General features: G+C 37.3%; 1 protein-coding gene across 1 annotated transcript in view; it reads left to right on the plus strand.

Moving 5' to 3' along the window:
• Positions 1–15,560, plus strand: part of WDR27 (WD repeat domain 27) — a 92,368-nt gene that overhangs the window by 24,735 nt on the left and 52,073 nt on the right. Inside the window, exons 19-21 of the mRNA XM_065679069.1 lie at positions 393–490; positions 795–916; positions 7,368–7,465. Coding sequence (XP_065535141.1) covers positions 393–490; positions 795–916; positions 7,368–7,465 — 318 coding nt within the window. The remainder of the gene's footprint in view (positions 1–392; positions 491–794; positions 917–7,367; positions 7,466–15,560) is intronic.

Here is a 15,560-nt window from a genome sequence, read left to right on the forward strand (position 1 = left end):
CATCCACTCTCCTCCTTGGTGTAAGAGAGAGAATAGTTTTTCAGTTATGATAAATTCTAAACGTTCCAGAAGATGAAGTGATTCTTTTCCTTTTTATGTAACTGAAACTGGTGGATTTTTAGATTCAATATACATACATGATTATTTCAGTGTTTCATGCTGATGGAAAACCTGTCTAATGTATATGAACATCAGGTTTGTTTTCATCCAAATGAGCTTTGTTCCCAAGTTTTTAATAGAGTTCAGCAACAAGTCAAAAGGTTTGTGGCTTTTATTTTTAGTAATGAAGGAGAGCATATTGATTTGCTTTGTGATTCCAATAGGAGTTTACTGGTGGCCACAAATCATGACTTATTTCATTGACACTAGCAGTCATTGGATATTTTTTGCAGATATAAACAGAGAAGTGTTTGCAAATTGGTACAGACATTTCCCATGGCTTCAACAATGGAGATTACCAGCCTTTCAGCAGTAAATGAATTCTACTCTTGTATCCTTTATATTTCCTATTTTCTTTATAGTTCTTTGGACTTATTACATGGAAATAATTTCAGTTAAAGTAATTGACATTTGGTTCTTTACTACTGTTTATCTATCAGAGTGAAAATGCTGTATTTTTTTTGTGGTATTGAACTTCAGACCTGGACATAAATATTTTCTGACTGTAAAATTTTTGATGCTGTTCATAAAGCAGTAAATACAATGGAGTCTTGATACCTATGTATCTGTCTTGTTGTCTATCTGTGCTTTTGTACCTTTAGATTAGATTAACTTTAACACAGAGAACTGTACAGATATTGTACTTACAGCTGGTAGCAACCGAGCACTGGAAGTTTTTGACCTCAATGCAGGCTGCAGTGCAGCAGTGATACCAGAAGTTCATACTAGACCAGTCTATCAGATCTGCCAAAATAAGGTATATGCTTTATTAAATTTTATTTGTAGTACCACTACAACTCCATCAACGAAGAAATTGGAGGCTAAAAATATTGTTGATAGTAAGAGTATTTATATGTTCAAAGGATGAGCAAGGTCATAAGTCTGTGTGATGAAGGCACCCAGCTCTCATTTGATATCTAATGGAAAGCAGGGAGCAGTGAGAATAAATGAACAAGCTTGCTATCACGGGATTCTATATTGCCCTTGGCTTTACTTGACTGTAATACTGTAGTTCAGTGGGAACTTTTGCTAATGTAATTGTTCTCCTCTAAAGCTGAATCTTCAGAAACAGCAACCAAAGAAAAAATAAAATTGCTTAGTACTGCACCAAAACAGATGACTTAAAATCCCTCATCCTTGCTTTTTTTTTTTCTCTTGCTTGAAGATTAATTTGAATGTTTGGGGATCTCATGGTACTATACATGATGGAATGCCTACTGCGTTAGGTTTGGTTGAACATGGCTCCTCATCCCCATTTAGAAAGTCCTTGCTTCTGTGGGTTTAAAACAATTCCTTATTACTACTTTGTAGAACTTTAGTGGGTTTTCCTGAGAATTGTGATCTGGTAAATCACTTAAGATTCAGCTAACTATTTCAGTACTGTTTATAACACATAGGCTTAAGGTTCTGGCTTTTCTTTTTGCTTGGTCAGCTTAGTGGCTTCAGGTTATTTAATCAAGAAAAACTTTAAAGCTGTGGGCAAGTATTCACTTAGGAAAAAGCCTAGAGGTATGTGGTATAACAAATAAAATTGACAATTTTTTTGAATATTATAGATCAAGGTTCTCTATTTTTTTTTCAGTTATATGAAATTAATACCTTAGATAAGTCAATAGGAAAATCACACATCAGCTGTTTTGTTACAGTTGTATAGTTTATATCTGTTAGCATAAATATAAGCCAGTGCATTTACATTAAGAAAATACCCTAAAAATTTTACAAACTTTGAAAAATATGCAGAATGCTGTGTGTAAATTGCATTCTGTTTGAAGTGTGAAGCATATTGGAGTCTAAGGCTAGGTAGTCATGAGGGGAAGTCCAATAGAAGCAAATCTGTGGAGTGAAATAGTTGATGCTGAAGATCCAGTGCCTACACAACAAAATTTATGAAGGCTTTCTTTTCGACTAGCCCTAGTTTTGCCTTGTGGACTAAATGCTCATTGATGATTGCAATATATATGTTCTTGAAGTGCATTTTCTAGTTTAGATTCATTAAAATTAGTTCCCATGTTCCAGGACTGCTTTTTGATGCTACCTGGGCAGTAGTAAGTGGGGATGATCAGATTTATTCTTTAAATAAATAAAAAAAAGGATAATCTATTTAGAATGTCTTGTAAAACACTAAGGAAGATATGTTCTGATTAAGTGTGGGGAAAAACCTGTTAGCAAATTATTAAATACATAGGATATTCTGGAAACAGGTGAAGAGCAGGACATTCTTGTTAATTCCGGTTTGGGACAGCAGCAGCCGTAAGCAAGTCTATACAACTTGCACTGTAATGACTTTACTTTTAAATTGTCTTTTGGTCTATTTTAGGAATTGTTTGCAGGAACTGTCAATATATACTTGATAAGCTTATCATATAATTTTGAATGAGCTCTCTTTACAGCATTGTCTGATGTATAATAGAGCAGTATTCTGAATCTTCTTCCAGAATAGTTTAGCAGGAATATTGCAAATACATACATATATATATATATATATGCATATGTATACATATATATATACACACATATTAAAGATTTGGCTGAACTATTATAAAGTATATCTCTTAGAAGATGATGGGGTAGGACACCTGTTTTAATGGCTGTGTGTAATTCCTGTTTTGCTTTTTCAAAATCTGCAGTATAGTTGCCCTTCTTTAAATCTGTGCAAATTATACTGGCTAAAATAATTCAGTTCACCCACACTGTGCCATGACCGTAGGTGGTCCAGACCATCACTTTACATTTAGTAGCACAACCCTTGTTGCAGTGGCAGTTATAAGTATAATGAAGCCTTTATCCAGTAATGGTATGCTGAAGATGATGAACCACCCTACTGAATCACTTGCCACAGCTTAGTTTATCACAGCAGGAATGTTTTAAATCTTCCTGACTGTAAAAAGGTTGTAAAATCAGACTGTATCCTTACCTGAGATATTAAATCTGCAGCCTATGTACAGATATAAGTAGAGTTGATGAATACTTGTCCCTTACTTGAAGCTTGAATTATGCAATGTAATCTCTTTTCTTGTTAATGCTGTGATATATTGCCAATGAACATAGAGTATGTAGCTATACAGTGTACATTTGTAAAATAGGTACATGGAGTGTTTGCTGTTGTAGGCTAGAAAATCGCTGCAATGGTTCTTCTTTTCAGCTGTGTCAATCTGGTGGTGCTTCTGCCCATTCTTACTGACTCGTCTCCTTCGCTGGAGACAAGAACAGTGGCAGCAACCAGATGGGGCTTGCATCTTGTCTTCTATCTTGTCACTCTTCTCTCTTTCTCACTGGCAGCCTCTGGGATGACTGTACTGCCTCAAGCTTCCTTACAGTTTGCTGGAGCTCCAGAACAACCAACATACGGCTGAAACAGGCACCTGTGATCTTGTGTCGCTTGGCCAGTTTACATCTCCAAATTTATTTCACTAGTTGAAGCTAGGCTATATGTCTCTCTGTCATTACAGGTGCTTTGCCTCTGCAACTGTCTTCAACTCTTAAAACCTCTTTCCTTTCTCCTACTTCTCATACTTAATTCCCTCACTCTAGTAAAATCTTTCACCCGCTACCCCTGCCCCCATACTGTTCCAGTCACAACCACACATTACTTACTGTTGTTCCAGAGCTCCTGATTACATCTTCCCTTCTCATCTCCTTGAACCTCAGTGTCTTGCAAGGGTCCAGAGGACACATATACAGGGACTGGAAGAAACTAGGTTTAAAGAGGTAACTGCCATGAGGAGAAGGATGCAGGGAGGCGAAGAGAGCAGCATCAGTAAAGCTCACTCCCAGAAGGTTGGGATTTCTACTTTAGTGTGAAGAATAATTCTAAACATCTTTAAAGGCAGTAGCACAGTTAGAAAGTCTCATTTTACACCCAGCTTTGAATGAAAGGTTTACTTCAGAAACAAAAAATTCAACAGTATAATGCTGAAAACAAATTAAAAAAATTGCATAGAAGCTGGGGTAAAATAGTTGTTACTGTGACTCAGAGCAGATGGAAATGTAAGAAAAAAATCTTGGCTGGTAAATCTTAAAAATCAGTAGTTTCCGTATTTGCACAAGAAGCTGTGCTGTGTTACGTGTTTATAGTGAGATGAAGAATAATAAATACAATGAAAATATATCTGCACACTAACATCACTTCATGATGGAAAGTATACATTGCTGTACTTTATCTTTCCTTCTTTATCTCTGTTAACTATAGGAATAGCCAAATGGCTTAATACTAGCCTGTTTAATTTGAAAACCTTAAATTACAGCAGTGGTTGAAAGTAATGTATGTCTATATATATACACTGTATATATATGTCTGCCAAAGATATATAAACATTTTCACACTATACCTTTCCATCTATAGTTTTCAGTGACTTGATTATGTCTTCCTCAGGTCTTTGCTTATATTCTACAGAACGGTATTTTGCGTTGTGAATTTTTGTTATTTTGTCAACATGAGGGAAGGGAAATCAGAGCAAGAATGCAACAAGCATCTCTCTGATGGGAAATAGATATTCTGAAACTTATAAAAAGGCCATTTTAGATCTACATTTATGGGGCTGTGACAGATCTAAAGTACTGGACAAAATAAATCAGTAAAAGGAAAAGAGAAAGCTGGGCAAAATTGTAACAACAAAACCCCCACCTAGGGAAGAAGTTGTTCTGGGTAGTGTGCTTACCACCAGATTTTTGTCTATATATTTGTATGATGTGGCACATTACTTTCCATTTGACATCTGCTTTAGATTAGTACAGTTATTTAGGATTTGATATATAAAGAACCCTTAATCCTGGAATTACAATAATGTAATTTAGTTTATCAAAGTCCATCAGAGGAAACCACAAAAAACATGCCTAGCTCTTGAAGATCCATGTATGATTAGCGCTTACTCAATTAAATTCCTTGCAGAACTTCAGGCCTTATACTACTTGCTTAAAGCATCTATAATCTGAATCTAATTATGCATATTAATGTTTATTATTCTAAACCTCAGTGTATTTTAGTTTCCTTAAAAAGCTTTTTGGCAGCAATTTCCCCTGAAATATAGGGCATACCGTATGATGATGATACAAAGCTTGTCTGTCTTTGTATGCAGGTTCTTGCAGCAGTAACAAAACTGAGCATTCTTTCTAAAGCCCGTGTTCTCAAATATTGCTTTCCAAATCCGCCACAGAAACTTGACTGTTGCACTCTTTATAACCTTCAGCTCCCCACCACATGCACTTTCAGTTTTGTTCCCTGTGTTCCCTAAAGACTCCTCCCCTGTCACAGCCTTATCTTCTTGTGCTGTCGCTCTTACTAGCTGACTGAGAGGCATGCAATGCTCCATGCCTGTTCTAAATTATTCTTCTGTTGGCTGGTTAATGACTTGTCAAAGAAAATCACTTTTCTAATAGCAGTGCTGGTTTTAACTTCTCTGCTAATTACCTGTATATTGTGGAAACACCATAAGACCATTATGCCTCTGTCAGGTTGGTTTTAAATAGTGAAGCAGGTTAAAAAAATTCTGGATGGGAATCAGCAGAGAGTACACTTGCATAAGCATAATTTCATTGGGAAAGTAGGCTAAATACATGGTCCTGTGGAGATGCAGTGGTGATACTGCTGCAGGTTCATGTAATAGCTTACTTCTCATTGTGCTTAGCAGATGGGGGAAAGAGGTTTATTGTTCCTCTCTAGCCTGAGGCAACTGATGGAAATCTCCCACTCTTCAGTGATAGGCTGGTGTTGACATTGCTTTAAGCTGTTTTATTGATAGAGTCATAGAATCAAATTCAACCAGTCATTTCCAACTAGTTCATGAAGTGAATATGTATACAGGTTTAGAACTTTTTGTATTGGACTTTGAGGTCATTGCTGACTGAAGAAAGGGATGGTGAGTAAAAGTTCGGAAAGCAAAAATGGGTGTTCTAACTTTTGATGGATACTATCCTTTGGACAACTGCTGTCTTTCTCTTTTACAATTACTTTTTTTTTTTTTTTTTTTAAATAGATACAGCTAATGTGAAATTATGTAGACTTTGTTGGAAATATGTTGCATGGTACATTTTAGTTCATCTGTTAGAGCAAGCTGTGGTAATTCTCAGTTTAGAAAGGAAACCCACTTGAAGCAAAATAAATGAAAGCTCCTATAGTCTTTTTAATGCTGAATATGCCACTTTGTTTTGCCATTTGGGGAATTCTATTGACTAAATACTAAAGCATTTTCCAGTTATATGCCAGTTTTCATAACAAATAGAAGATTCCTGGCAATGAAGCACTGATTGCGGGAAATGGCCTTGAGGTTTCTGTGATGTATTCAGCCAGAACAAGAATGTGAACAGTGGGGAAAGGAAAGAAGGAGTTTTAACTGTTTATGTTTAGTTCCCTGGAGAAACAAGTTTGTAGCCGGTGAAAAGGCCAGGATTTGCCAATATGGATGTTAAAAAATCAGAGTTTTAAAGATAGGCTGAACTTAATTATTTAAAGGTACGAAGCCAAAATGAGTCCTGTTATGAATTAATGCAATTGCTGCTGAAGTAAATGAAAATACGCCCACTTATGCCAAGGTTAAACATGGCTTGTAATTAACTGTTAGACTACTGTTTGATCCCTCCCTCTTTTCCTGCCCTTATTTCCTGCCTTAAATGACTATTGTCTTGTGCAGTCACAAAATTATCTTCCCCTGCATCCTATAAAGGATCCCATATCCCAGTAGGTAGTAATCCCCATCAGTTTGTGAGATGACCTGGAGGGCCTCTCCCATTGACTCATCATGGTGGGTGTCACTCCGGGACCAAAGGGCTCACATGGCTGTCCTGGGGACAACACTGCAAAGAGTCGAGGCAGTGCTCAATTTCTCTGACTGCATTATGGAGGTTTCTCCACATGCTCGCTTGCCTCTGCCCTCCTTTATGTGTGGGCAGACATGCTTTTTTACGCATAATCTAACAAACACTTTTTGTTTATTTTTTAAATTGACTAAATTCTTCACTGAGACAGTGGTTGGTCACTGGAACAGGCTCTCCAGGGAACTGGTCTCAGCACTGAGCCTATCAGAGTTCAAGGACTGTCTGGATGATGCTTGTAGTCAAATGGTTTAGTTTTAGGTAGTCCTGTGAGGAGCAGGGAGTTGGACTTGTTGATCCCTGTGGGTCCCTTCCAACTTGAAGTATTCTATGATTCTTTAATGCTATAAATATTTAGTGCCACAAGAATAGTTATCTGAAGCTGATTTCATATTTTACAGGGGTCATCCTTCAGTACTCAACAACCTGAAGCTTATAATCTTTTCATGACCACAGCTGCAGGTGATGGCATCAAACTATGGGATTTAAGGACTCTGAGGTAAGGCTGAATTAGATACCTTGGAATAAACTCCATGCTTTATTCAGAATTGTCATACTTGCTGTGATATACCAGTAGCAATTTGGATGTGGAATAAAATCTACAGTCAGGTCTTCATAAAAGAAAATTAAAGGCTAATTGGAATTTACTAATTTTAACAGACCAAATAAAATGCTGCTTCCTCAGGAGTAGTTAGTTTTGTACCACTGAATGTTCAATATTTATCACCCATGTTTACCTACCTTTGTACATCTAATTGTATATGTAAAATACTATCTTGAACTGAATGCTGATGCATGTCATTACTGCTAAAGGAGGTAAAATTTATGATCCAGCTTTTAAAATATGAAAGTAATTGTATGAAATGACAAATTATGTATGTAGTGCTATGAATTTGCATAATACATTATCATAAACTCAGAATAAAATGCTACACTTGCCAAAAACCTTTCAGTGTTGTACTTAGGAAAGCTATGGGACAAAGACAGAGAGTGGTGGGAAGGGAACATTGGTCAGAAAAGGAGATACTTGGGGCAATCCCTGTTGAAGAGGCTGAAAGAATTATGTTTAAAAGCAAACGGGTTTGGGTAGGAGAATGTTTATATTTTACAGAATAATTTTATATTTGATTTGTGTGTATGTAAGCATATGTTTCTTGAAAGATGTAATTTATTTTTTTTTTTAAGCATTAGGAAATGCTTAATGAGTATTTAATTTATTTCCATCTTTCTGTGGAAAGAATACATTAATTCTATAGGGGGCATATATGTTCTTGCCAAAAACATTGCTATATCACCTGCACTGAATGTCAAAAAGTATTGAAACTAGAGACTGCTGGGGTTGGAATCTGTTACCTTTTTATGTTTTTCTAATAAGCCACTCAAACTGTGTTGCTGAAGAGTAATGAAAAAGTAGAAAGCTTTTCACAGATCACTTATCTGTCTCTTTGTTTCTAAATGCTAATATAAGTAGAGCAGGTGAATGGTAAAATAGTTAAAGTGTAAAATCTGGGCAATCAATTATGTGAATATGTCCTGGGAAGAGAGGAATAATTTATGTGTGTTATTGCTCTATATTTAATTTGGCAAAATTGGTGTATTCCAATGTCCACTGAGTTCTATTAGCCAAACTTCAAAAAAGTAATTCAAGTCCTTAATGACATATGTTTCAAGGGTGTTAGGTATTATGTGTATGTGTGTGTTTGTTACACATTACACAGTGGTAGTAACTGTTGTGGACAAGAAATGATGAAAACAAATGATTACTTTTCCCTTTCACTTCACCTTTCAGGAAAAAAAAAAAATTAAAACTCAAATTTTCTCTCATTGTTCAGAGCAGAGATCGAGTCTTCTGGATTTTAAAATCTATTTTTGAGTTCTCAGAAGGAAGAAAACTGTTCACTTTTTCCTAATGTGTTCACCAGGTGTTTTACACATAAATAAAATTGAAATGGCTGAGTTTGGAAAGATCTATCTGAACTTGGAATGAGTCTCCACTGAAGTGTTAGGTCTACTGTACAGTTACACAGACTGCTGAAAACTTTTCCTTTTTTCTTTCTTTGTTCATAGTCTTGTCCAATCAAATCCAGTCCATCCCTTGCACTGTTAGGTGCTTAAAGGGGAGATTAGTTCCTATACAATCTTATGGTGGGCCAGTACCTTTAATCTCTTAAAGCTGTTGATTTGTAAAGTTGGTGCATCAGCCATTGCTGTGTTTTGAATGGTCCCTCTGGAATGACCTCTTTTTGTTTCTACTTTGGGTTTGCCAGAATAGGGTTTGCTTAGTGAAATGTTTGTCCAGTGTTCTTGAAATATAGCAAAGGTAAGTCCACCTTCTCATTTATACTGTTTGCAGTGTTGTGGCTAATAACACTAACTGCAAGATCTCAACTTTATTGTTTGTTGATTTTTGTTCTAAATATTTGCCCTAAACATCCACAGTGAAAATTGTTTTGCTTTTTGTTTAATTTGCTTGTTGCCCTTCATGAGTTCAATTGATTGTTACTGTATTTAATAATACTGTAAAGTACAAAATTCTGATTAAATAGGGGAAAAAAATCTCCAGCATGGTGCTCTTGAAAGCTGCAGTTGAAAGCATGGGAAATAATTTTCAGAGTAATGCTGCTTAGTTTCCTGGGACTCTTTAGTTGTTTCTTTATTTAATTTCATTGATGATGGTTGGTTTTTTTAATTCTTCTGACATGTGTTCCTGTTCTCTTAATTGGCTCAGGATTCACCGCAGGACTCTCAGGTTCTTTTTTGATCTTTGCTTAGGGTAAATCTTCAGACTTGCTATCCTGGCCTGTGGCTTTACAGGTTTCGAATATATTGATTTTTTTTTTTTTTTTTCTCTGAGTTCTGCAAGATTTTTTCCACTCAGTCTGTGCTATCAAACTACTTCTTTTTTTTTTTTTTTTTTCCCCAGTGGAAATAATTTAACTTTTTTTTTTTTTCTTTTTATATATATAAGTTGGTGAGAGTATTTTGCAACTTCCATTTTCATCGTCCTCACTGGATAAAGCTGTGGATCTGTCTCTCTCTTTCACTATTCATGATCTGGAGGCATTCCAAGATTTCTTCAGAGAATGCCAGAAAATCTTATGGGCTCCTCTGGAGGTGGTACAAGAAAAGGCATTTTAGCTTTCTGATCTTGTCAGCCAATCTCAAGCAGCCAGGTCATCTTGCCAATAAATGAGGGAATCTTGGACACTGCTAGTGGCTTTTGGATTTACTCAGACTCCTGCTTCATTTGCTTTGAAATGCATGAATTTGTAAAGGTCCATCTCAATATTTCAAATGTTTTTACACTTCTCTTGCATTCTTCTCATTTATAACTGTAGCTAAGAAAAGCTCTAGACAATCTACAATGCACACTTATGAACAGAGAACCAAAGAGAATAGATCTTTTTGGAAGAAGAACTATAACTACTCTTCTTCCAGGTTAGGATAATAAACTGTGAGGCTTTATTAATAAATACATTAGGGTAAGATAATGACCTTTGATCAGATTCCAAGAAATTGTGAAGAAGAATTTGTCTAAAAGAATAGCTACTTGGAGAACAGAGGAAAATACTTTCTTTTGGGTCCAATGTGGAAGCAGAACACAGGAGTTAGACTGAGGTGCAATGGGAAACTGAATGAGAAGATCATTACAGTTGCCATCTTCAGGATTACCAAGAAAGAGCCAGACAAACATTTAGTTGTCGGGAGGTACAAAAGCTTGATGCATGCTTAAATGTTTTGAAGGAGTTTGTGTTCTGTATGATGAATCATACAAAAGATGCAGTAGACTCTTAATTGTCCATAATGTGCAAGAAACTTTGCTGTTCTACCTCTGTCTGCTGTCTGTCTATTGAATGTCTTTTAGAAACATCACAACTTCTGATGTCAAGAATCTAACAATGATTCATAGGGATTGGTACTGGTTGTCTCCATCAATTAATCTTTTGGGAAAGCACCAGTATATGCCTGGGGGGGAGTGAATAGCTGGAAAGCAGCTTTGCAGAAAAAGACACCAAGATGAACATGGGTCAGAAATGTGCCTTTGTGGCAAAGAAGGCTAAGGATGCCCTGGGCTGCATCGGAGGAATGTTGACAGCAGACTGAAGGAGGTGGTGGTCCCCATCTCCTTAGCATTAGTGAAGCAACACTGGCTCTATGTGAGCAGGGAAAATAGATCAGGATGACCTCCAGAGCTGCCTAGCAACCTCAACCTTAACATGACATTGTGATTCTATGAAATTAGCATTTGCTCTTCTCTACTTGCCACAGAAATACAAAAATAGGAAACTTGCTGGGAGAACTGATATAATCTTAAGTAAGAAAGCAGTATGAGAGAAGACTCAGGGGAGACCTTAGAGCAGCCTTCCAGTACCTAAAGGAGGTGTATAAGAAAGCCGGAGAGTGACTTTTTACAATGACACATAGTGTTAGGGCAGGGGCAATGGTTTTAAACTGAAAGAGGGAAGATTTAGAATAGATACTAAAAAGAAATTCTTTTCTGTGAGGGCTGCGAGGCACTGCAACAGGTTTCCCAGAGAAGCTGTGGCTTCCCCATGCCTGGAAGTGTTCGAAGCCAGGCTGAATGGAACTTTGAGCATCTCTAGTGGAGGTTGGTCTAGTGGAGTGGTCTAGTGTTAGATGTCCCTGTGCATGGCAGGGGGATTGGAACTGGATGCTGTTTCAGGTCCCTTCCAACCCAAACCGTTCTATGATTCTATGAAATTAGGAATAAATTTAAGAAGAAGATATGAGACATGCTGTCAGATGTGCTTGTCATCTACTGAGAGGTGGGGAGAGCAGGGAAAAGTTCTTACTGCCCAATTTAGAGGTCTGAGCTGCTACTATAGTAGGTGTGGGAAGGTAGATGTGAAAGCTGCTAGACTGCTGGTGTAAGTAATGAGATTGGCAGGGGCAAAGTGTTGGGAGGAGCTCCCAACCACCACCATACTAACACCTTTGGTGGCAGAAGCAGCCTCTCTCTGATGCATACTCCGAACAGTTGAGGAATAGAAGTTCAGCTGCTCTAATGCTGATTACTGCTGAAATAACCATTCCTCATCTCTTTCTGCAAAAAAGGCAGTGAATGCTTATCGGACCACTGGAAAGATAACTGAAAAATATTGGGCTACTTGGACATACTGAATTTCTTCTGCAGAAACTCAGAGGCATGATAATGCTTTGATGCATGATCCCAGGGAAAAATTATATCCTCTCTCAGTCTCTGAGAAGATTTGCTGATCATATATAGATAGTTTGAGACATTAACGTAAAATCTCCAACTAGCATTATCCTGTGCAACTAGATCATAAGCTTCCCTGGCAACATACTTTAGTAGAATTCCTGCAGCCACATGGAGCTTATCTCATACATTTTCTAAGAATTACCCTTTGAGAGCCATAGGGTCATACACGCAGTTTGAGTGAATGGCCCTTAAATTTTCAGATACTTTCCAGTTTGTATCTCCACTGTGAACTAACTGCTCGACATCATCTTTAGGTATGCATAGATACATACTGAGAATTTGATTACTTCTTAGTCTGTTCTGAACATGGGGATCCCGTGATTTGTCATCTCTTTTTTTCCATGGAGCTTTGAATCTTATTATCTGGATTCTGAGGGGAAAAAGGGATGAAGCAGTGGCTGGAGTTCCTCCAATTTTGGGACTGGCGATGCATGAAAGTCTATAGGATGGGGAACATGTGGTACCTGATGCATGCCATTGGCGAAAACATGCTGAGCTCCTACATGAAAGGTTGCTGTGTGTTTAAAATTAAACGTATATTTCACAAAGCTTCTACAGCTGTAAAGTTATACTTGGATTTCATAGAGCTTCAGTGGATCTTTCAGTACTGAAGGGTCAATGAACAATTACCAGAACACTAAGACAAAGCAGCAGAATATAGGGAAAACTGGCTGAAAGAAAGAGAAAACTTTGGTTTGCTGTCAAGTTATGTTTTTTTAATGCAGCAAGTAGAATGAAATAGCCTTATTTGCGAGAGTATTTTATAAAGTCTACACCATTCCAGTATCCTTTTCTTAACAAGACAGAAAACCTTTTCTTTTTTCCCTAATATTCTACAACTTGTTTGCAACATAAAAAGATACGTATTTTGGAATGTGGAATAGAGCTGTACAATGGAGAACACGGGGAAAACTTGGCTGTTTGCTGTCCCATGCAATTACCAGATGTTTGTCATGGTAACCCCTGAAAAGCTCTGACCAGAGAAGCATTCTTAGGAGGCTGGACGTCATGCCAGTTGGCTATGTAAAGCTTGCAAAATTCAAAATAAGTTCAGTCACCACCTGTTGCTACTTAAAAAATAACAGGGGGAAAAAAAAAGCTTGAAATAAGAGAATTCCTAGAATAAGCTAAAATTATATACAGAATACCTATCTATTTATTCTGAGGTATTTTAGCCACTTTTTTCCATTGTCTGGAGGTATGTGGAGTTAATTGAGTCACAAAGTTTCTGCTCGATTCTGTGGAAAGTTTAATCGGAATCAATTTTTTAAATGTCTTTTTAAAGCAGGGTTTTGAGGAGGTGGGGCTGTAGTTGTAATACGTACATCCTGATTGTAATGGAAAAGTTGAACAGGAAAACAATTAAGAAAATAGAACCCAGGATGTTAGTTATTACTACAACCATACCAGCACAAGGAAAAGTGACACTGTCCTTTATTAAAGTGACACTTATATTGCTGTAGTATAGCAGAGAAATGATCAGTGAAAGCACTGGAATCCTGTTAGTTCTTATGCCTCTATTTCTGGGTGGAGTAATTGAGTTATTGGTCAGAAATGCGGAACAGTCAGATTCCTGTGAAAGGAAGTTGTTTGCAGTGATTTATTAGGCGCCTGTTCTGTGAAGAAGAAACACCTCATTGAGGAAGTTAGCTTTTACACACCTTGAGAACAAGGTCTTAAACACTGAGAACTAGTCCTGTTTGGCCAGAGCTCTACTTAATGGTCATCCTGAAGGCATATTCAGGAAGGACAGAGGATATATGAATTTTGTTTATTTTTCTTATGAGGAAATTTCTTTCATGGGATGCCGTTGAATGTTACAAGTATAAGATTAAAAAGAAACTTTTCCTTCAAACATTTCTATGAAAGTTTTCCACATGTGGCAGTGAGCAACGACACTGAAAAGAACTTTATCTTGGGGGGGGGTACTCTGGTTCACAAACAGTGCAACTGGGACTCTGGCAGAGACAATAAAAAGCCATGATTGAGGCTAAGTTGTGGGAGAGATCTACTGTATGCAATGAATATTTGGTGGGAGCCTGAAGGCAAAATCTTGCAGTGTCACATCAGACCACAGAGGAACAGCTGACAGATGCAACACGTCATGCTTTGGTTTTATTTCTGCCTAAATTATTTGAAAGAATTGCCCAAAGTTACAATAATACCTTTGCTGCTTAGTCACAGAATTATGTAATGATGATGGTTGGAAGGTACCTTTGGAGGTATTGTCTGACTTCCCTGCTCAAGGGTTCCCTACAGCTGAATGTCTGCCGCTGTATCCAGATGGCCCTTGAATATCTCTAAGGATAGAGATTCTACAATCTCTTTTGGGTAACCTGTGCCAGTGCTCAGTAACCCTCACAGTAAGAAAATGTTTCCTGATAAAGTTAAGACTGGATCTCCTGTATTTCAATTTTTTTCCATTGTCTCTTGTTCTGTCACTGGGCACTGCTGAAAAGAGCTAAGTCCGATTTCTTTAAAGCCTACCTTCAGCTTATTGATGGCTGCTGTCATTGTGAGGCCACTCTCAATTGTCTTTGAAAGATCACGGTAGTCAGGAGAGGTATCTGAAGACTGAAAGAAAGTAGATGTCAATCCTATCTTCAGAAAGGCCAAGAAGAAGATCCCATAGAACTACGGACTGGTGAGTTTCACCTTGATCCCTGGGAAGGTGATGGAACAGTTAATTCTGAAAACCATTTCCAGTGACTGAGCAGTGGCACAGATTGCCCAGGGGGGTTGTTGAGTTTTGTATCATGGAGATATTCAGAACTTGTCCAGACACGGTCCTCAGTAAATCTAGGTGGGGAGGAAGGCTGCATAAGGTGACTTCCAGAGGTGCCTTCCAACCTCAATCATTGTATGATTCTGTGAAAGCTGTGGTGTGAGAAGCATGTGTTACCCTTTATGTTTTCTTTTAGATTACCTTAAAAGAAAAATAAAGTTTTTTTAAAGTATAAATCAAATATATGGCTTGTAATACACTGCCTAAAATTTGGGGTTGTATATGTTAGAATGCTGCATTTGAGAAGAGACTGAGGTAGCTAATATCCTCATTTAGTGTCAACAGGAAGCTTGAATTGAAGTAAGTTATTCAATGACCCAAATGTGGCCATCGATTATTCAAAGTCCCTGAATATTCTTGCAGTGCTATGCGCAAACTGAAGTTAAAGAATACTTTTACATCTTAAGTCAAAGTAATTGACAGTCTTTAGAAGTTTTCTCTGAACTGTAGTGTTTTCTTCAACAGTTTTAGTGTAGAACTAGTCTGAGATGAAAGATCCAGTTACTGTATACCGAAATTGTCCATTAATATCAGTAGTTTTGTTATACAGAAATTAAAATGTACTAT

The sequence above is a fragment of the Lathamus discolor genome, chromosome 5 (assembly GCF_037157495.1).
Source record: "Lathamus discolor isolate bLatDis1 chromosome 5, bLatDis1.hap1, whole genome shotgun sequence".
NCBI classification, from domain to species: Eukaryota; Metazoa; Chordata; class Aves; order Psittaciformes; family Psittacidae; genus Lathamus; species Lathamus discolor.